Below are 20,430 nucleotides of genomic sequence, written 5' to 3' on the forward strand. Positions count from 1 at the left end.
GAGCAAGAGGAGCAGCCCCAGGAGGCAACGGCGGCGGCGGGAGCAGCGCGGGCCCCGCCCCCTGTCATGGCAGCCGTCCCCTCAGCCTTCCCGGGGCCGCTCCGGGCAGCAGCGCGGGCGGCGGGGGCAGCGGCGGCGGCGGCCAGGCCCGTCGGGTAGGAGGCCGCGGGACGAGGCCCAGCAGGGCAGCAGCCTCCCTCGCGGCGGCGGCGGCGGCGATACCGGAGACCCGGCGCCAGGAGCAGGACGCGGCGACGACGGAGGGGACGAAGGGCGGCCTGTCAGCCACCGGGAGGAGCCGGAGGAGCAGCGCCAGGGGCGGCGGCGGCGGCGGCGCTCCCTTCCCCCGCTCCGGTTCCCGCCCGCCCTCCGCCGGGGCCGCCGCCGGCCCTGCGCGGCGCCGCTGTTGGATGTGGGAGAGGATGGAGGCCAAGACGGTGGTCTACGACCTGGACACGTCCGGGGGGCTGATGGAGGTGAGCGGAGCGGGAGGGCGCGCGCGCGGAGACGGCGGCGGCGGGAGGGACCCCGACCCCGACCCCCTCCTCTTGCTCCCCTTCCTCCGGTCTCCATCCCGCTCACCCCTTTCTTCCTCTTTCCCCGCCATGGCAGCAAATCCAGGCGCTGCTGGCGCCTCCCCGGAGCGACGACGGCGCCGGCGCGGGAGGCAGCGAGAAGCGGAGCCGCCGGCCGGACCGCAGCGGGGACCACCACCAGCACCACCACCACCCGGCGCACCATCACCACCAGCAGCAGCACCACGCGTCGCCGCACCACCACCACCACCCGGCGCACCACCAGCAGCAGCACCACCACCACTCCTCGCACGGCGGAGACCGGCAGCACCACCCGGCGCACCAGCATCACCACTCGTCCCAGCAGCAGCGCCGGAGCGGCCGCGCCACCAACCACGACAGCTGCGACAGCTGCAAGGAAGGCGGCGACCTGCTCTGCTGCGACCACTGCCCCGCCGCCTTCCACCTCCAGTGCTGGTGAGAGACAGGGAGGAGGAGAAAGAAACGCGCATCCCCCATCCCGCCTCCGATTTGGAGTCACTCCGGGTCCTCCTTCCACCCATCGCCGCCTTCGCGTGATCCATCCCTTCCATCCATCCATTCATTTGCATGCCATCTTCCCTGCAAACCCCTTTTCTTTCCCGATCCGGAGTCATTCCAAATCTCCCTTCCCTCCACCTCCCGTAGTATCCATGCCCTGCTGTTGCTTGACGATTTCGGAGTCTCCTCCTTTTCTCCTCCTCTGCGCCAATTCGGAGTCGCTCCGGCTTGCCGCGTCCTCCGCGCTCCGCTTTCTCCCCGCCCCCGCGGAAAAGTCCCGTTATAATCTCTCGTGCGGCGCTGCTGGCCGTTTCTCTCTGTGTGTTTTGCGCGGGCGGAAACTCGTCGGGCCCGACCGGCTCCTGTTGTTGTTGCTGGGCGGTAGTGTTTTTTTCCCTCCCCGCCGGCCACAGGCGACGCGCTCCGGCGCTCCGCCCTCGCTGACTCGCTCGCTCGCGGCTTGCTTTTTCTCCCAGCCGGGCCCCGCTTTGCTCCTGACAACATGGCGACCTGCCTGAAATTGTTGCATTTTATTCCCAGCGCCATTTTGCCCATCTGGTCTCCTCGGGTGCCGCCGCCGCCGTCCGTCCCCCGCCCCGCCCCCTTTGCATGCTGCGATCGGTGCCCGAGCCCCCTTTTCCCGGCCGTCCCCCGGCCGATCGCTCGCTCGCTCGCTCTCTCCGCCTGGCTCCCACCCGGCCTTTTGGGTGATCGCTTCCTTGCAGCAGAGAGAGGAGGGGGGCAGGCTACCAAGGCCACCCTGGAGAGGGCAGGGCTCCGTGCCTGCTGCAGTTCCGTGCAAGCTTCCTCCCGAGGAAACAGGCACGGGGCCCCTCACGATCGGACTGCTCCTTCCCTCCCTCCTTCCGCATCTTTTGTTGATTTGCCAAATTGTTGGGATGCTTGTGGGGAGAGCTGCTTTGCAGGTTTCCGAGCCCATTGTTCCAGCCCTGGGGAGCCCCTCCGTCTTCTCAGTGGCTGCTAGGCCTGAGCCCTTGGTAATTCAGGCCCAGGGAAAGACGGTGTGTTTGTGGTCTCTTTGGTTAGCTGTTAACTTCTGGGCTAGCATGTTCAGGCCCTGGGGAGCTTGCCATAGGCAAGCTAACCTTTATTTTTATTCTCTCTCTCTCTTGCATAAGGAAAGGGAAGTGGGTGTCCATAAAAGGACTCTTCCGTGTGCTTCAGGATCTCACTTGTTGGCAAAACCTTGAAGGCGCTTGGGGAAACGCAGAGGCTGGCAAAGGGGAATCCTTAACTCTTGCTGCGTTTTGCTTTTTTCATTTGTTTTAATGGTTCATCGCTGGAACTGAATTAATTGCATGGTTCTGTATTGTGGGGCTGTTGTGTCTATATACACAGCCTTGACTTAATGATCAAGGAGGGGGAGAAAGCTGTTTGTGAGGTTCATAAGCAAATGGGGCAAAAGTTACTGAGCTCCTAAACAAGGGGGAAGCCATGCCCCTATCCAGACTGGAGGTTTCTGGGGGAGTGTGTGAGTATGTTGCCCTGGTATGGCAGCCTGTCCCCACCCTTCAACTGGGAGGGAAGGGAGAAAGGCACCTTAGGACAAATTCTCCTGTTTATGCTGCTGATAGGCTACTCTGAGGAAGACAGCTCTACAATTAATAGCAGTGGTGTGGATTCTTTTGATTCCTCATTGGAATACACACACACACACCGTCAACAGAGCACAGGCGGCCTTCCTGTTGGTGAACCGAGACTAGTTTGCCTTGTGCTTTTGGGTGTGCATCACCCATTTTGCCTCCTGGCAAGCAAGATGCTTGAGGCTTTGCATCCATGTCTGTCTCCATCATGGTCACTTCACTAGAAATGGTTAAAGACTGCTGCGAGCTTCCACTGCTGAAAGTGTGTGGCTCTTACACTGAATTGGGGGTGGGTGCAGCCATCTTTATCATTTGCTTTTGTTTATTTCCCCCCCCCCCCGCCCGCCCCCGGATTTTATGCACTTCCATATGCACTGGATTTTTTGCAGTTTGTCTGGTACATGTTTTACTTCGATACTCCTTTCTGTGGCATTCTGTCTGCATTCATGGGTGTTGAGCCTATTTCCCTCCATGCTCAGATGCAAATGGATTAGTTGTTTTTGTTGCATTTCCTGGCTTTCAAGCTCAAGCAAACATCTTTCCATTTAAAGCACTAGAAATAACTGAGCCATTGCCTTTGAATCCCACAGTTCCTTTTGGGTGTCCTCTTGTAGCAAAGAGCAAAAGGCAGCTGGACTTCAGAACCTTACTCAAATTTGGAAGGGGCAGCAGAGAGAGAGAGAAGTGCAGTAATGGGTTTGGGGAAAGTATGTTCACTCTAACTGGCCAAAATTTGAGGTCATTTTGATTCTACCCTCACCCACTCCTTCGAAAATAAATTGAAGGGGGAAGTGGACATCATGGTGAGGCTGGGAGGGGCTTGGAGTGTTTATGCAGCCTGGGAGGACGCTCAGGAGGAAGTCTGCAGCTGATTTCCAGAAAAAGAAGAAAGAGACCAGGGTGAGCAAACTTGGGGACTCTTGATGGAAGGGAGGGGATAGTTGCACCATCTGGAAAATGAGGGCATGAGTGTTTTGTTTTGTCTCAGAGTCTGTCTTGCCCCTTATGCAACATATATGGCATTCGAACACAACCTTTGCCAAGCTGGTGCCTTCTGGCATGGCCAGGATGGCTGTGGCTGATGGAAGCTGTAGTCCAAAACATCTGGAGGGCACCAGGTTGTCAAAGGCAGCTCTAAGCATTAGGAGTGCCCATGGGAGAGAGATGGGGGCTGTCTGTCATGCTTTGCTCGTTCCACCTGGAGTTGAGCTGGTCTCCCATTGTGATTTCACGCAGGTGGGCTGTGGGGTCTGGCTTGTCCTCTGTGGCTTAATTTGTACCAGAAGGGTTACAGTTGGGAATGAGCTCTGGCACTGATAGTTCTCCCTTTGGCTCAGACGGTGTTCTGCTTGTGTTAGGTACTCCAAACTTTCTAAGCAAAAAGGTCAGGAGTTTGCAGTGTGCTGCTTAGTGCACTGAATGTTTTGCCTTTTTTATCTTTGCAATAACCGTGTGAGGTAGACCAGGATGAAAAAGAGAGGGAACCCAGTTTGTTTTGTGGTTCTTGGAAATTTGAACCAAAGACTTTGCCACATCTCCATCTCATCTGTTTTCTCCTTACATTCACTCCACTCTTAGCTCAAGCTGGTTAAAATATTCTCTTATATATTGAGAGCATTCTGCTGCTGCTGTTTAATCTTAAGCTTTCTGTGCATGCCTGGGCCAGCCTGCTTGCAAATAGCTAGTGGGGTCTAGTAAACAGTGCAGTACATGCATGCTTTTGTGGCCCTCTCAGGTGAACTGCATCTGGAGGTACAAGTAGCATATTTTAAAAATACCTAGTAGAAGCTGTTTATCTGGAACTATATTTTGTTCCTCCCACTCAAACCTTTGCTTATACACATCTAGTCCTTTTCCCCACTTAAATCATCTCTCTCTCTCTCTCTCTCTCTCTCTCTCTCACACACACACACACACACACACACACACACACACACCCCTCCTTTCCCTCCCTGTGCTCCCAAGTGAATTTATAATCTTGCGGTGGAGCTCAGCTCACCAAAGGCCACGTCCCCCTCATGACCACCGACTGTGATTTCACTGAGGAATTACAAGAATGTCAGTGAAGGGAAGGTGGTTTTCTGTGTAAAACAGGTAACTAGCAAACAAATAAATCAGTGGCAGTTGCAGAATGCGGGGCAGGTGAACTGGCTTTTCTCCAGGATGTAAAAGCCTCCTCCGAACTTAGTGAACCATGCTATCCATCTGGGTCAAATCCCATTTATAGCTTCCTGTTTGGCTCACAAGTAAGGATCGCTATAGCAATGCAAGGCCTATGGTGAAAGTGAATATAGTGTAAGATAATTTAAATGGTCGTGCCCAGGTTCCTCCCCCACCAACTTAAATGTGTCTCCATTCCAAATTATTTCTGTGATTCTGTCTCCTTTCTGGGGACTGTTTGCTAGCTTCTCAGGTTACTGCTTTGAGGGCACAGGATCAGCCTCCTCTGTCTGGTTTTTTGACTCAGCGCCTCAATATAGGGCTGTCGTTTTTAAAGAGCTAGAGTGAGCTTCTCTTAAAATGAAGACCTAGCAAAGCAACTGCAGAGTCTAGCGTGCTCTTATTTTTTTGTGCCATCTGCGGTGGTTTGAAATAGCATAACTTATTTCCTTGCCTCACACGGACTGGGCAGTCTCCTTGCCTCCCTAGGGTAGCCTTTGGGTGTTCATTGCCTTCATGTGAGTTCATTGCCTCTGTCTTTACTGTTCACTCTGCCTGTCGCCATTCCATTCTTTATACAAACCTGGAAGAAGGTCTTCGCTTCTTCCTGTCGTCACATAGAAGCAGCATTGACAGGTTTATTAATACTTTATGATTCTGATTTATTTTTTTAACCTGTCATTTGGCCCTAGGAACATAGAAAGCTGCCTTATGCTGAGCCATTGGTCCATCTAGCTCATCATTGTCTACACCAGGGGTGGGGAGCCTCCATCCCACAGGCCTAATCCTGCTCGCCAGGCCTCTGCACTTGGCCCATCAAGCCATTTCAGGCAAGCCACAGTTGCTTGCCCTACACCTGACATCATATCATCTGGTTGTCAGGCATTTGGGAAGTCCTGCCCAGGGGACTTTGAGAAGTGTCAGTCACCTGGTGCCATTATGATGTCAGGTGATTGATAGGTGGGTTGCCCTGCAGGGGAAGATAAGGATCTGGCCTATCAGGCCAGAAAGGTTTCCCACCCCTAGTCTGCAGTGGCTGGCAGTGGGAAATCAGAAGATTTCCCAGCCCTACCTAATACCAAAGAAGATTAGAGAAGTGCATGGAGGAGAGGGCTATGATGGCTCACAGTGGCTCTGCTCTGCCACCTTGGTTGGAGGCAGCAATGGTTCTGAATACCAGTTGCTGGAAAGGCAAGTGTTGTTGTGCTCCAGTTGTGCTTGTGGGCTTCCCATTGGGGCATCTGGTTGGCAACTGTTTGTGAGCATAGGATGCATTGGCCTGATCCAGCAGACTTGCCTGAATATTTTATTGCCACTCTCCTCCACCTCCTCCTCTCAGTGTTTCAAATGTGTAGTGTGACACACAGGGCACTGCTCCAGGTGTGTATAGGGAAAAGCATTTCCCAAATGGTTTTCTGGTGCCTGCTTGAGGCTCTTCAATGTGCAGATTCCTTTAACATCAGCGGCTGTCAGCTAATGACTCCTTATGGTTTTCGGCTTGCTAGGAGGGGCTGTATGCTTGGTTGTGGAGCAAATATTCGGCTCCTGGATTGTGACAGCAGGTGTTGGGAAGGTTCTCTGCCAGAGACCCTGGAGAGCGGGAGCCCGTCAGAATAGACAGTTCTGGACTGAATGGAGCTGTGGTAGGTAGAAGCTTTGCATCTTCAGTTTTCCTCTTTGTTAACACCAGTAATATATATGGCGAGTGCACTGAGGGGGGTTTGTGTCTTTGAAGCTGGAAGCGGTTGGCTGGGCTGCCTAATGTCACAGCTTGTTGTGGCAGGCAGGAGGGTCCCTGGCCAAGCCAGTCAGATTCCTTGGCAGGCGCTGAGTGAGCTGTTAGAATCCCAGGAAAAGGGCAAGCCTGGCTGGAGGGCCCATAGAGAAACAAAGGGGGCAAAGGCTGGAGGAAGTAGAAAGATCTGGGAAGGCTTTTGTGATTGGCTACTGGTGATGGTAATAGGGGAGCCTTTGGAAAGGAGAAGTTGTGCATAGGAGTTAAGGGTGGCAGGAAATGCACATTGATTTCATGTAATGAACCAAGTCTCTGCTCTCACAGTCTCTATATCATTCCTATCAGTGGTGTTGCATATTCTCCTATAGTGATCAAGCCTTCATGCAGAATCATTACTGCAAAGAGCCAGCTATTAGTTATACTTAAAGGGAACAGTTTTGAACAAGGATAACCTTCTGGGTTCACAGTAACGCCTGCTGTTATATCACCTTAGAGACAGAGTTTCATCAAGTGTCTGTTTCAAATGCAGCTTTTCCCTTTCACATACTCTGTTATATCAATGTAAGTTATAAAAAGAATACTCCACCCTTTCTTCATAAATGAACTCTGCACATCAATTAACAAACACAGCCAGAAGCCATATAAAACAAAATAAATAATCAGAAAAGAAGAAGCAGTACTCGGCAACACAGAAAGAAATTACTGTAATAGCAATCACAATCTCTGCCAATCTCAAAACGTATTGGAAAATGCCAGGTTTCACACCTGACACCTGAAGGCAATATAGTATTGGAGCTAGGCAAGCCTCCCTTTTTTGGGGGGGGGGGCATTCCATGGAGCTGGTGTCACCTCTGAAAAAACTCTGCTCCTCGTAAATTCATGCCAGAAATCAGCAGACGAGGGCACCTAGAGCAGCGCCTCTTTGTTAAATGTGAGGGCTGTGTTGCAGGACAGAGTGTTTTCCCAGCAGCTAGGCCCCAAGCCATTTAGGTCTTTATAAGCAAGGAGCAGCACTTTGAATTGAGTCTGGTAACAAAGCAACCACCAGTGCAGCTCACATCATTTCTAGAGTCATATGCTCCTGAGCATCCAATCGCAGCCAGTATCTGGTGCCTGCATTTTGCACCAGCTGAATGTTTGCAGACTCTTCAAGGGCAGCCCAGGTAAAGAGTGTGCTACAGTAATCAAGCCTGGAAATTTACTTGGTCATGAACAGACTTGGTTGGTGATGGTCCTCACCATGACTATTGAGTGGCGACTTCCGTTTTTCCTTCCTGTGATGGTTTTCAGTGAAGCAAGTGGACATATTCAGCTGGTCATTGATCAAGAGATGTGTGGGCCATTTATTGATTGCAAACAGCGTGTGCAAAAACGAAATGCTTTCGTGGGCAAACTGAGTGAAGTTATTCTACGTGAATGTTACAAAAGCAAGCTCCCTTCTCGTGAAGTTTGCTGTGGGAAAGGAGAAGAGCCATGTTTGAAAACTGCCTTTGTTGGGAGACTTCATTTTGTGGGTTCTGTTCCCATAGTGCTTCAGGGTTGGAGTGGATCCTATCATACTTGAAGCCCTTGGAGGACTAACTGATTAAATCAGTGCAAGGCAGGTGAAAGACCAAAGATTCTGTAGCTTCCAGAAGTCATAAACTCTGGTTTAAAAATAATAAGTAAGGGTGGGTTTTGACTCTTGTTTATAGGCTGTGGGTAAAAAGAATCAAACAGTCTGAGAGCTGCATCATTTAACTGCAGCTAAAAGCAAAATGTGTAACTTCAGAAGCCTTGTATAGAAGCGGAACTTAGCACAAAAGGGCCCTGTCTGGGGCTGGGCAATCGGATAAGCACCCAGGTCGGTCTGTTGGCGCCGGCATGCATCTTGGGCCTCTGGAAGCGAGTGGTTGCAATTAAGAATCCAGGCTCATTGTAACTTGAACCGGGTTTTCTTTACCCTCGGCCGCCTTCTTTGGGGGGCGGGGGCAGGAGTCCACTGTGCCTGGTGCTTCGTCGGACGTCCTCTTGCAGCTCTCAAGAGCCCCCTTTTCCTCACAAGCTCCCCCGAAAATTAGTCCAAAGCACGTACAGGCACATGTCAGGGAACAGTCTCTGAGGCGCGGCTAGCGTTCAGTGGTAAAGCACATGATCTGCCTGTTGGGCAGAGGTGGAGGGCCTGTGGGCCCCTCCCCACACATGTTACTGGACTACAACTCCACAATCATTCCTGGCCATTGGCCATGATGGCTACTGGGAGATGGAGGCCAGTAGCCCCTGGAAGAGCCACAGGTTCTTCATCATTGGTATAGGCTCAGCTCCCAATACCCACAGTTAAAGGATCTCCGCTGACAAAGACCTCAGCGTGGAAGCCTCCAAAGAGCTGCTTCTGTGCAGGGAATCCCATATTGTGTTAGGTGAGTTGTCTGTCTCATTTGGTGTTGGGAACCTAAGAATCTGCCTTACACTGAATCAGACCCATGGCCCATCTAGCTCAGAATTGTCTTCAGTCTGGGAGCATCTCTCCAGGGTTTCAAGCACGGGAACTTTCACCAGCACTACCTGGAGAACTGTCGGGGATTGAAACAGAGATATGAAAGCTAGGAGCTAAATGGCACCTTAAACCTATGGGCACAGCAACGGAATGCCTAGGAGCACTTTTTATAACAAGAATACAAAGCTGAAACTGAATGAGCTGCAGCTAAAATATTATTTTAAAAAATTCCTTCCAGTAACACTTCTTCAGGTAACTGGTGGACTTCCACTTCATGCATCTCAATGTGGTGCCTTCCATAGTTCTAGTCACAGGTAGGTAGCCGTGTTGGTCTGCCATAGTCGAAACAAAACAAAATAAAAATATTCCTTCCCGTAGCACCTTAGAGGCCAACTAGGTTTGTTATTGGTATGAGCTTTCGTGTGCATGCACACTTCTTCAGATACTAGATCATAAAATATTATGTTCATTTTTCACATGGTCTAGTCCTTCCCCTGTCTGCCCACCCCTAATATTCTTATGAGGGTCTCATCTCTAGTCTTCAGAGAGTAACTGGAAGTGGGGAGGCAGAAAATCCTTCCACTCTGCAGTTTTAATCTGAAATCTTAGGCACAGTACTGCACCCAGAGCTCAGGAACTGCTCACACTAATGAAATTCCCTGTCACAAAATGCGCCTAGAACAATGAGAGTTTCGAACACTGCTTCTGCACACAAAGCAAATGCTCTGCTGCTGAGCTATGGCACTTCTTCAAGTTTAATATAGTCCCTTAGCCCACAGGAGCTGGGCTGGTGAGCATCATAGCTGTGCTGGGCACCATTCAGAATGCAGACTGTTCCATTTACCCTGTGGTCCTCTGTTATAACCCACCCATTGCAGAATAATGGAAGCCTTCAGGGAAGAGATGAGCAATAGCCCCCAAGAAGATTTTTGTGAGAATTTAACGATGGCAAAAAAGGAGGACACAAACTGAGGCATCAGTCTTGGCAGGCTCCCCGACCACAAAGGCCTAACTGGGCTTGGCAAAAGGTTCAGTTAATTCAGAGCATATAACAACACTTTTTTGTTCTGGGACTGAGGATGCTGGATCCCAGGGTGGAAGCCTCCCTTGCGCAGCAGAGTCTTGCCACGTTGAGCTCTTGGCTTGGCTGTGTGCATCTCTCTTGAGTGGAGGCTCTGGAATCTGTGCTCTTGACTTGGTAACTTGGCATGGCCAGCGCAGCACAGCCACTTTTGCTTCCTGCTGAAGATCCTCTATGCTGCCCATGGGCTGATTCCTCTGTGGCAAACGGGCCTGTCGCAGTTCCGAGGGCAGAATGGGACGGCCTGCTTGGAACCTGTGGTTTGTGGGGCTTGGAGCAAATGTGGATGGATGTTTGGGGCAGGGTGTATGATAATGTGTAGTTCTTCTTGCCAAAAAGTTTGCCAAAGGAGGTGTAGTGCTGTGCAAATAGTTCTTGTTGGTAAAAAGCTTGCCAAAGGAGGTGCCGGAAGAGGAAACATTGGACTTCCCAGGAAGCATTCATCACACGTTAATCATGCCATTAAAAAAAAAGAATGCAAATCTTCCAGCTGCAGATTGGAAGTCAGGTATCCTGTACAGCCCTTTTCCCACTTGTTGAGAGTGAACTGGAAATTGCTGGGGTAGGGGTATATGTGTGTGAAGCCTGGGAGCAGAAGGGTGCAGTCCTCTCCCTACAAAACCACAGCAGTACTTCCTGGACTGCCTGGCAGGTGGCATCCTGCTGTGGCCTGGTTGCAAAGCAGGCGCTTAGTATTGGGCAGCTCTTTCAGGAACTCTTTTGTGTCCAGCTGGGAAGAGGAAAGGCTTGCTTCCTGGGAAGTAAAAAAAAGCGGCCTAGCAGTACGAAGAACCACCCAGCTTGGCTGGATCGCCCTGGGGAATTCTGTGCCTTACTTGAAAGCAGGCCAGAGGCAAGAGAGAGAGATTGGGGCACATTGTTAGTAAATGCCATGGTACTGGCAGCATGAAACCCAGGATAGCTGATAGCACGCTTGGTTGTTAGGTTGTGGTTTGTTGTGGGAAGGTATCTGATGTACCGGCCTTCTTGCTTTCGGCATGCTTCTGAAAGGTTTGTGGTTTTTCAGTCCGCACAGGCAGCAATGGCATATTGCATTTCATTTAAATATTGCCTTTCATCCCCCCCCCCCCAAGTGTCGGTTTGCAGCCTATATTTAGCCTTTGGAGGATGGCCATATCAGAGGAGGTGAAACACAGCCACCCTTGCTAGCTTTCGGGAACGCCTCAGCCAGATAGGCCAGAGGGGCAAAGGTGTGCGGGCAGGCCAGGTTAAGTCAAGCTGCTGCTAATTACCAGCACTGGGATTCCCCTGAGATGAGACAGAGGGATAAGGTGGGGGTTTTTTCTGCACGGAGGCCTTCTTGAAGAGCTGAACTTTGAGAAGACTGAACTGCTTGGCCTCCTTGCAAGAACTTCTTGTCAGCTGTATTTGATTTCCAGTGGTGTCCCCCTTTCTTATTTATTTTTTGTGTTTGCTCCAGGGACCATTTTGAAGCTTTTGCAAGCCCTGACTTCAGCACACCATAATTGTGGCCTTGTTCTTAAAAGGGCAGGTGGATTTTTCAGGGACCAAACTGGAGAGGCAGTAGGTCTCACAACCGCTGCTTCCTCCTCCTTTGGCTCCCCACCCCCCTGTGCCGGCAGGATCCTGACAAAGAGCACCACTGTGTGGAGGGAAGGGAGCCGTTTCCTGATCATTAATCTGCCTCTCGGAAAAAGATGTGCATTCTCCATTTCTCTGGTCACAGCCAGCAGCAGGGAGCTGCAGCTTGGAAAAATGTCTCCCAGCGAAACTGGCGGAGTGGCTGTGTTTTGATGGTGGCTGCTTCGCGGTAGGGATCGATTGTGGCCAGTTTAGATTGCCTGCAGGTGTTTTCACCCCCAGAAGGCTCTGAGGAGCAGCTGCAAAGAGAGGTTCGGGTGCCACACAGCTGTTTTGCAGAACGGAAACTTTGCCAATATCTGCGTGTTTCTCAGTGGGTCTCAGTTGCAAGAAGCTGAGTTTGCTACTCACTCACAGAGCCAGGAATGCCCCTGAGGCCTCTTGTGCTGTAGCCTGGCTTAGAAATGAGAGGTCTGAATGAGCCTTTCCACTTCTCCTCTGATGTTATTGGTGGCAGGCCTGCAAGATGCACCACAGCGTCCTAAATCTTGAAACAGAACCGTTGAGCCATTTCCCATTCTCCCGTCCCCGAACAGCAGAGATGTTGGGGTAGCTCAGGTGTTCACCTATGCAGACATCTTGGAAATCTCTTCCGTATGGGTCTTTGTGGGGTGATGGTGCCTGACCGCTGGCCCTTGGGAGTATGGGAAGATTTTCTGCTGGTAACCCTGCAGCTCGACCGCCTTTGTGGACTGAATGCCGGAGGTGCTGAGTTTGTGGGACTGCGCCGGCTGCTCTCTCCCAGCAGGCCCCTTTTTATTATGTGCACGGGGGGGGGTGTCTGTAACTGCGGAGGTCAGGTGTGTTGGCGCATGATGTTTTCCCTAATTCCTGCAAGCTGGATCCTGTTCTTACCTGGCTGCATTTTATTCCCCCGTGCTCTGGAATGTCAATGTCATACCTCCAAGCGGGTGGATGGAACAGCTTCAGCGCTGCTGGCAACCTTCAGTCTCTGATCATGACTCGCTGCCACCTCCCAACCACCCAAATCTGCCTGAGGCCCACAGATAAACTGGCAAGCCCTTCAAGCCTCAGGGGGCAGCTGCTCACTGGAACCACTAGAGCTGTCTTTTGAAACTTATTTTTTAAAAGCAGCTCACTCTCTACTATTTTGTTCCCAGCGCCCTCCCTACCAGGCTTATTGTGGTGAGGGGTTTTGTTGCATCTTTGCTTGAAACACAAACATGGGAGGTTAGGTAGGCAGGCATGGCCATCTGTGACTGCTTCCAGCCCTCCGGCTGTGGTGTGTGGGTTTTGGTTTTTTCTTTCTTTCGAGAAATGGTTTGATGTGTGGATTTTCCACTGTGCTCTTGAGACTGCCTCAATCACACCCTCCAGAGTCCACTTGCCGCCTCCCTGATTCCTGAGCTGTGCTCTCAAAATGGCTGCCTGCCTCGTTCATGTGTCTTGATTTCTGAGCAGGAAGTTTCTGGGAGATCTGGTGTAGGCAGGAGGTACGCAGGGCCAGGTTCCTGTGGTAGGTCTCTCTGTATCCATAGACCAATTTCCAGAGAAGCATATCTGTGAGTTTTTAAGACTATAAAGCTTTCCGGTACAGCCTTGGAGCAGAAGGCAAATGTTCCACAGACCCGGCTTGACTTCTTCCTGCTCAGTGTTCTCTCAGTCCCGTCTCTCACTTTCCTTTGCAACTGGCAGCAGAACCACAAATACTAGCCCACCCTAGGTGGTGTGCCTACCAGGAGTGAAACACCCCACCCCACCCCGCTCTTTCTGCTGCATGGATCCATTGCAGAGGGAAAAGAGACGGCCGCTGGTGGGCATGTGGCTCAAATGAGGGAAGGCCTGGCCTCAGCCTGGAACTGTAGTTTGCTGGACAGGTTTCCCTGGTAGGAAAGGGTTCAAAAGGAAGATAATGAAATGAGAGCCGACTGCATGTGCCTCCTTAGAGACCCTTAGAGGTGGAAAGCCTGGATGTAGGTATTTCCGGCCAATCACAAATGGAGCAGCCCTAATTCTCAGCATTTACAGAGTGCTTCATTGCATTTCGGAGAGCTTCACTTGTGCTCTGTCGTCTTAGAACAGCAGCCCTGTAAAGGAGGCCAGCATTACGATCTGTGGCTGTGGTGATCTTTGAAGTTGGGGACTCAGGAAGCTCAGCTGCTCCTTCGCCTCTCGCTGTTGCAACGAACCTGCTGGCTTCTTTCTTTCTTTCTTTCTGTCTGTCTGTCTGTCTGTCTGTCTTGGGGTAAGCCAAGGTCCCTGCCTAGCATCTCCCTTTGCCTGTGTTGAGGCAGAGTGGCAACCTTTTATTGGGAGCCAAGAGCTGTTGTCAAAGGGCGCTGAGCACTTGTAGGGTACTCAAACATTATTGTGATCAAATTGCAACGATCAAGAACAGAAACAATGTGTGATTACAGCAGGAGTCACCAGCGTGGTGCCCTTGAGCACAGTCGTGCCCACAAGGGCCTTCTCTGGTGCCCACAGCGTTGCCTCACCCTGCCAAAATTAGGCTTGGAAGGAGCATTCTGTTGTGACCAGAAGAATGCGTTGCGGTGTGTGTCTGAGTTTGTGGTGTGTGCTCTGTTCTTCTTTTAAGGTGGTGGCAGTGTTTGCAAGGCTCCCTGTTTTGGGTAGTGAAAGGCAAGTACAGCTATCTCTTGCAAAGTTCCCAACTAAAGTCACTTATGGTGGCAGAGAATTGCAGAACATGGTATTTGAAATTCACTTCTTTTGGTGCATTTGAAACCTAGATATATGTCAGGATGGTGGGTGGCTGCCAGCTCTTCATGGAGCAGCTCTTGAAGCACAGAAGGGAGCAAGGAGCTGGTGGAGGGGCCTCCTGCATTGTGGCTCAAGGTGACTTTGAGATTTTTCAGGCAGAGAGGAACCACCTTGATGCCTCCACGTGAGGCCCACTTGAAAGTCTTTCCTTGTTATCTTTGTCCCCCTCCACTTCTATTGTATCTCCTCCTGCACTGAACTTCTTCATCTCTCTCTCCCTGCCCCCCATCATGCATGACTCCCCACCCCCAAATGTGGGGCAGCACCACTGGGACCACCTATGTGCGGCCCAATCACAACCTGTCATTTGTGTGTGTGTGTGTGTGTGTGTGTGTGTGTGTGTGCAAATAGACCTCACACAAAGAAGGACCCAGGTGCATTTGCAAAGGCTGGCCTTCATTTCCAAGCACGCTGCTGAAAATGCATCCTTGGTGCAACTTGTCAACGTCTGACTGCCTTTTATCATCCTAGGGTGCACTTTTGCATTGGTCAGCTGTGTGGCAAAGTGTTTAAGGCTGTCACGGACAGCAAAATGTCCTTTGCTCTAGCAGTAACTGGGGAAAGGGGCCAGCCAGTGTGGTGGGCCAGCTGGTGCAGAATGCTGCAGCACAATTGCTGACGGGAGTGAGACCCAGCCACCATATAGAGCTCAGGGATCTGCACTGGTTGCTCATTTGCTGCCAAACCAAGTTCAAGGTGGGGTCACTTTGCTTGTGGGATTGCCATACCTCAAAATACCCACTTGGCTGCTTTCATCTGCACAATTGGCACTGTCATGTTTTTTAGAAAAAAACAAAACAAAACACCCACCAATATTTTAGTGTGGCAGTGCCAGTCCTTTGGAACTCCCTGCCTCTTGACATTCACTGTACTCTTTGGTACCTGTTCAAAACATTTTTGCTTAGCAAAGCCTACCCAGATACGTCAAAACTGCATGTATCTCTTTTTAACTCCTGTTGATTTCAAATCATCTTTCGAATGCTTTAAAATACCTGTTTTTAATCAAGCCTCTTAATGTTTAATTTCATATTTTTGTAAACCACTTAGAGGTGTGTTGTTTTCCTTAACAAGCAAGCAGTATATAATTTTTACTAATTAATAAGTGAAAGAAAGGTGGCTGAGGAACCTGTGTCCTTCCTGCAGGTGCTGCTGGACTCCCAGCTCCCCTCTTCATGCTTGGCGCTTGGCCATGGCTGGCTCCTGGTCATGGCAGTCCAGCAACAACTGTAGGGCCCTAGGCTCTCAACCACCACCGGCCTAAATGGAAGGAAGGTGTGGCTTGCATGTCCTTGCCATTTGGAAATATAACAGCCTCCTTTTCTTCCCTCTCTCCTCCCAGTAATCCTCCGCTGAGCGAGGAGATGTTGCCTCCCGGGGAGTGGATGTGCCATCGCTGCACCGTGCGCCGGAAGGTAAAGACGCCTCCGCCCATGAATGAACGGACCTTCTGGGCATTCGGATGTAATCTCTTCTTCTCCTCTTCCTTCTCTGGAAAGAACAAAAGGGTTGCAAACAGCTGGGGGGGGAAGATTTGTTCAAGACGGGCGGGTGTGAGGACATACAGCTGCCACAAACCAAAAAATAGCTTTTATAATTCCCAATGCATTATGAACACCTGTCTTTCTCAAGCGGGGCTGGGGGGAATGCTTCACAAATCTTCAGGAAAAGCTAGATTAAATTAATTCATGCTTTGAGCCTGGCAGGGAGGGTGATGAGAAAGCCGTTCCTTTCTTTACCTGCTTCTCCAGAACATGGCCAAATGTGCAAGACGCTGGCATAGCTGTGACAAGCTAATTTGGTGGAGCCACATTCCCTGCCTTGCTAAGCCAATTGCAGGTTGTGTGTGTGTGTGTGTGTGTGCGTGCGTGTGTGTTCTTGCTTGCAGGGGGGGGGGGAGCTGGCTGTGACGGCACAGGCCTCTCCCTCTTTCAGGCCAGCTGCTCCCATTGCCAAGCCTCCCCAGTTCCTTCCGGCTAGCTTGGGAGAGGAGAGAATGGAATGACCTCCTGTTGTTTCCATAGCAGCGGGGGGAGCAGTGATGAGTTATGCTGCCCCCCCCCTCCCGCCGCCAAAGCTAGGGAGGCGATGATTGGGCCAGGCTCCAACTTGTCATCAGAGATGCCTGCCCTTTCCTGCAGCTAGCAGGGCGGCCCAGCTGAATGCAAATATTGACTCCTGGGGCTGCCAGCTTTCAGGGTGTGCTTGAAGAGGGAAAGAGCTGCTGGCAGGGCTGGGTGAAAGAGAGAGAGAGAGATTTCGAAGTCCAGGGATTTTCTGGCTTCTCACGTGTCCAGCGATTCCCCCCCCCCTCCCCAAGTGTAGGATTTCTAGCTTCTGCCTTTCTTCTGTTCTTAAAAAATAAAAAAACCATTGTGGTAAAAGGAAGCTGTAATGGCCACCAACCTAGTTGACTTTAAAAGAGGACTGCACAGATTTAAGAAGGAGAGGGCTATCGATGGCTACTAGCCCTGATGGCTATGCTCTGCCTTCACAGTTGGAGACAGCAATGCTTCCGGCTGCCAATTGCTGGAAACCACAGGAAAGGAGCGTGCTCTTGCGCTTGAGTCCCGCTTGCAGGTTTCCCACAGGCATCTAGAGGGCCACTGCGAGAACACGATGCTGGACTAGGTTGGCCATGGGCCTGATCCAGCAGGGGGCTCTTCTTATGTTCTTATGTATGACAGAAGGGCCCATGGCAGAAGCGCTGGCATCTCCCATTAAAAGGATACGGTAATGCGGGGATTGCCGTGGCCCTTCAAACATGGGGCTCCCAACTCCCATCTTCCCTGTGCATTGGCAATGGAGGGAGCTGGGGGCTGCAACGTCTGGGCAGCCCCATAATCGCCACCCCAAAGTAGCAGCTGCTGACCTCTGCCTGAGGCCCAGGAGAGCTGCTGCCAGTCAAAGGAGACCACGCCAGGCTAGATGGGCAAAGAGCCTGACCTGATAGGACCTGTGGTTCTTAGGCTTGACCTTTTGCTGTGTGTTCCTCAGGGCCTAGGTAGCCACCCATTGCTTCCCCCTATTTAGGGGGGTCCTTTTGACCTACCTCCCCTGCCTGCCGTCCTTTCATTCCTCGGCCCACTTGGTCAGCTGCTGAGCCCAGCAGGCAGCTCAGAATGACCAAGCTTGCAACTCAACCAAACGCCAAGGCCGTGCCACTCCAGGGAATTCATTTGAGGCAGGAATAGCACGGACCCCTTTCCCCTTTAAATGACTTGAATCCTTTTGTCAGGACAAGGGAGCAAGGTGGCCTTGGAAGTCAGTCACTGACTCTCAGCCTAACCTATCTCACAGGGTTGTTGTGGGGGTTAAATGAGGAGGAGAACTGTGTGCATTGCCTTGAGCTCCTTGAAGGGAAAAGTGGCATATAAATGCAGCCATTAAAAGAAATCTCAAGCAGTCAAAGTAGTTTTATTCCTGCAAGGCTTCTCCTGCACCCCAATCAGTTGGACACAAGCAGAAATAATGGGTTGCATTCAGCTAAGTTATGCTCCTGAGAGACCCACTGAGAAGAATAGGCCCAAGTTAGTCACATCTGTTCATTTCAATGGACCCGAGTCTGAGTAGGCCCAACTTTGGATACTGCCCCACTGTAAGCCAATAAAAGTCATGTCATTCTTCAGCCTAAGGGGTCTCATTCCCTTCCAATCAACCCTCCAGCACCAGATTCCAGTCCTGGGCAGGAGCAAGGGCAAAAGCAAGCAGAAGATTAAATATAAATTCTACCTTACTACAGTACTCCTCTCTGTCCTCCATCCACCCAAGCAAGAGGCATGATCAGAGTTCAATGACACATCTCCAGGCAGGCGCTTGGGATGTGGCCCCAAGCGTGTTGCAGGGACCAGATAAGAGAGTCGGGGGGGGGTCTTGTTTGGCCACTGACCGCTCATTTGGAATGTCCAGTGAAGGTGATGCTTTCCCTTCCTCCGGCTGCTCTGGGGCTCCTGAGTTAAGACTGCCTGTCTGCTTTGTGCCTTGCAGAAGCGGGAGCAGAAGAAGGAGCTGGGCCACGTTAATGGCTTGGTGGAGAAGTCCGGGAAGAGGACCACGTCCCCCACCAGCGACGCAGCGGACTTCTTGGACCGGGCGAGTGGCGGCGTCCTCCGGACCCTCTCCCACACCCGGCTCCTAGAGCGGAGGGCCAGCCGGCCCGGCACGCCCACCTCCAGCGCCAGCACCGAGACCCCCAACTCGGAGCAGAACGACGTGGACGAGGACATCATCGACGTGGACGATGACTCTGCCACTGCAGCAGAGGCAGACGGCGGGCAGCCCCATCTAAAGCGGCCCTTTGAGCTGCTCATCGCCGCCGCCATGGAGCGGAACCCCACCCAGTTCCAGCTGCCCAACGAGCTGACCTGCACCACCGCACTTCCAGGTGAGCAGCAGACCTCCCCTTCTTCCTCACAGGCGCCAGTAGAAGGGAGAAGCTGGAGCCGGGGGGCTCCAGAAGAGGCTGGACCGGCCTGGGCTGCTTGGCTTAGCTTGTGGGCATTGCCATTGCAACTCCTTGCGACTCCATGCCTGGTTGCATGGGTAGCCCAGCACAGGTTGGGGCCCATCACCCCTTTGGGCAGGGCTTCTTCCTATCAAGACACTCATGTCCTTTCATGAGTGGGAGTTTGGCTCAGTGGTTCCCAAAGTGGGCAGGTTTTTCCCAGAGGCCGTGCACAGGGGCACTTTAGGAGGCAAGCGGGCCGCAGGGGGTTGATGGAGGTGTAAACGACTCTTGAGATGTTGAAAAGCTAGTATCACTGGATCAAGTTCATCAGGATTTTTTGAATTAATTAAACAAAATATTCTTGATTGGACTTTGAATAAAAGTGCAGTCAATTGTTAATCATCCTTAACTGAGTGGCTGTTCTGAGTCATTATTTTTAGTAGGGTAGCGTGGGGCAATGGGAATCAGTTTATGGAACCAAGGGGGCAGGGATGCAACAAATGTTTGGAAACCCCTGGTGTAGCCGTTTGAGGAATAACAGGGCCGTTTCCATCTGTCTTCCCGCCCCCCACCCAGGTACTAGTAAGAGGAGGAGGAAGGAGGAGACGACTGGGAAGAACGTCAAGAAAGCACAGCATGAGCTGGACCACAACGGATTGGTCCCCCTGCCAGTCAAAGTCTGCTTCACCTGCAGCAGGTATGGGTGGGGCAAGCAGGGCTGGGCAGGGGGCTGTAACCGCATTCTGTGCCCGCTTTCTTGGCCAAGATGGGAGTCAGAGCAGGCCGTGTCCCCGCAGGGCCTAGGCTTAGGCAGCACTGTGGGACTTCTTGCACTCCCTCTTGGCCTGGCTATGCCCAAGGCCTCACATGGAACGCTGACTCTTTCTCCTGCTGCGGGCAGGGTGCAGCAGGATCCCCACTTAAGGCGTTTGGAGGTCATGGGTTTGGATCCTGGGCACATCCTTCTCCGGGGGACGTGCTTCTCAGGGGGCCAGGCACCTGCTTTGCATGCAGAAGACCCCAGGCTCAGTCCCCCTCCCCATTCGTCTTCAGTTTAAAGGGCAATGGGAGATAACCTCTTCCTGCCCAAGACCCTGGAGACCTGCTGACCCCAGTCAGAGTAGACCTGCCTTCCGTCACCTGGGGTTTTAGACTACAACCCCCCATCAGCCCCAGCCAGCACAGCCATGATGTTGGGGCAGATGGAAGTTGTCGTCCGCCAGTTCCCTTTCTCTTTGCTCCTCTGTGTAGTGATGGCGCTTTCCCCCCTCCCCCTTCCAGGAGTTGCCGCGTGGCCCCGCTCATCCAGTGCGACTACTGCCCGCTGCTCTTCCACATGGACTGCCTGGAGCCCCCTCTCACGGCCATGCCCCTGGGCCGCTGGATGTGTCCAAACCACATTGAGCACGTGGTGGTAAGTTGGCCTGCAGAGTCTCTCCCCTCCCGCTTTGCTCCCATGTCGCTGCTGCTGCTGCTGCTGTGGCCTGGGGGCTTTGTAATGAGCGCCCCC

At 52.1% G+C, this 20,430-nt stretch overlaps 1 protein-coding gene across 8 annotated transcripts in view; it reads left to right on the forward strand.

Annotated features, from left to right (window-relative positions):
* Nucleotides 1-276: 276 nt before the first annotated feature.
* Nucleotides 277-20,430, forward strand: part of PHF12 (PHD finger protein 12) — a 28,432-nt gene continuing 8,278 nt past the window's right edge. For 3 of the 8 annotated variants that reach the window (XM_083479799.1, XM_083479801.1, XM_083479802.1), the window contains exons 1-6: nt 336-476; nt 613-992; nt 15,816-15,888; nt 18,461-18,857; nt 19,497-19,617; nt 20,202-20,334. In XM_083479799.1, the coding sequence (XP_083335925.1) occupies nt 411-476; nt 613-992; nt 15,816-15,888; nt 18,461-18,857; nt 19,497-19,617; nt 20,202-20,334 (1,170 nt within the window). In that variant the 5' untranslated portion in view covers nt 336-410. Of the gene's footprint in view, nt 477-612; nt 993-6,240; nt 6,463-13,969; nt 14,552-15,815; nt 15,938-18,460; nt 18,858-19,496; nt 19,618-20,201; nt 20,335-20,430 lie in introns of those variants that run through there. The other 5 variants (XM_083479800.1, XM_083479803.1, XM_083479804.1 and 2 more) reach the window with 5 other exon arrangements.

Source organism: Podarcis liolepis, assembly GCF_965112155.1.
Source record: "Podarcis liolepis genome assembly, chromosome: 16".
NCBI lineage: Eukaryota > Metazoa > Chordata > Lepidosauria > Squamata > Lacertidae > Podarcis > Podarcis liolepis.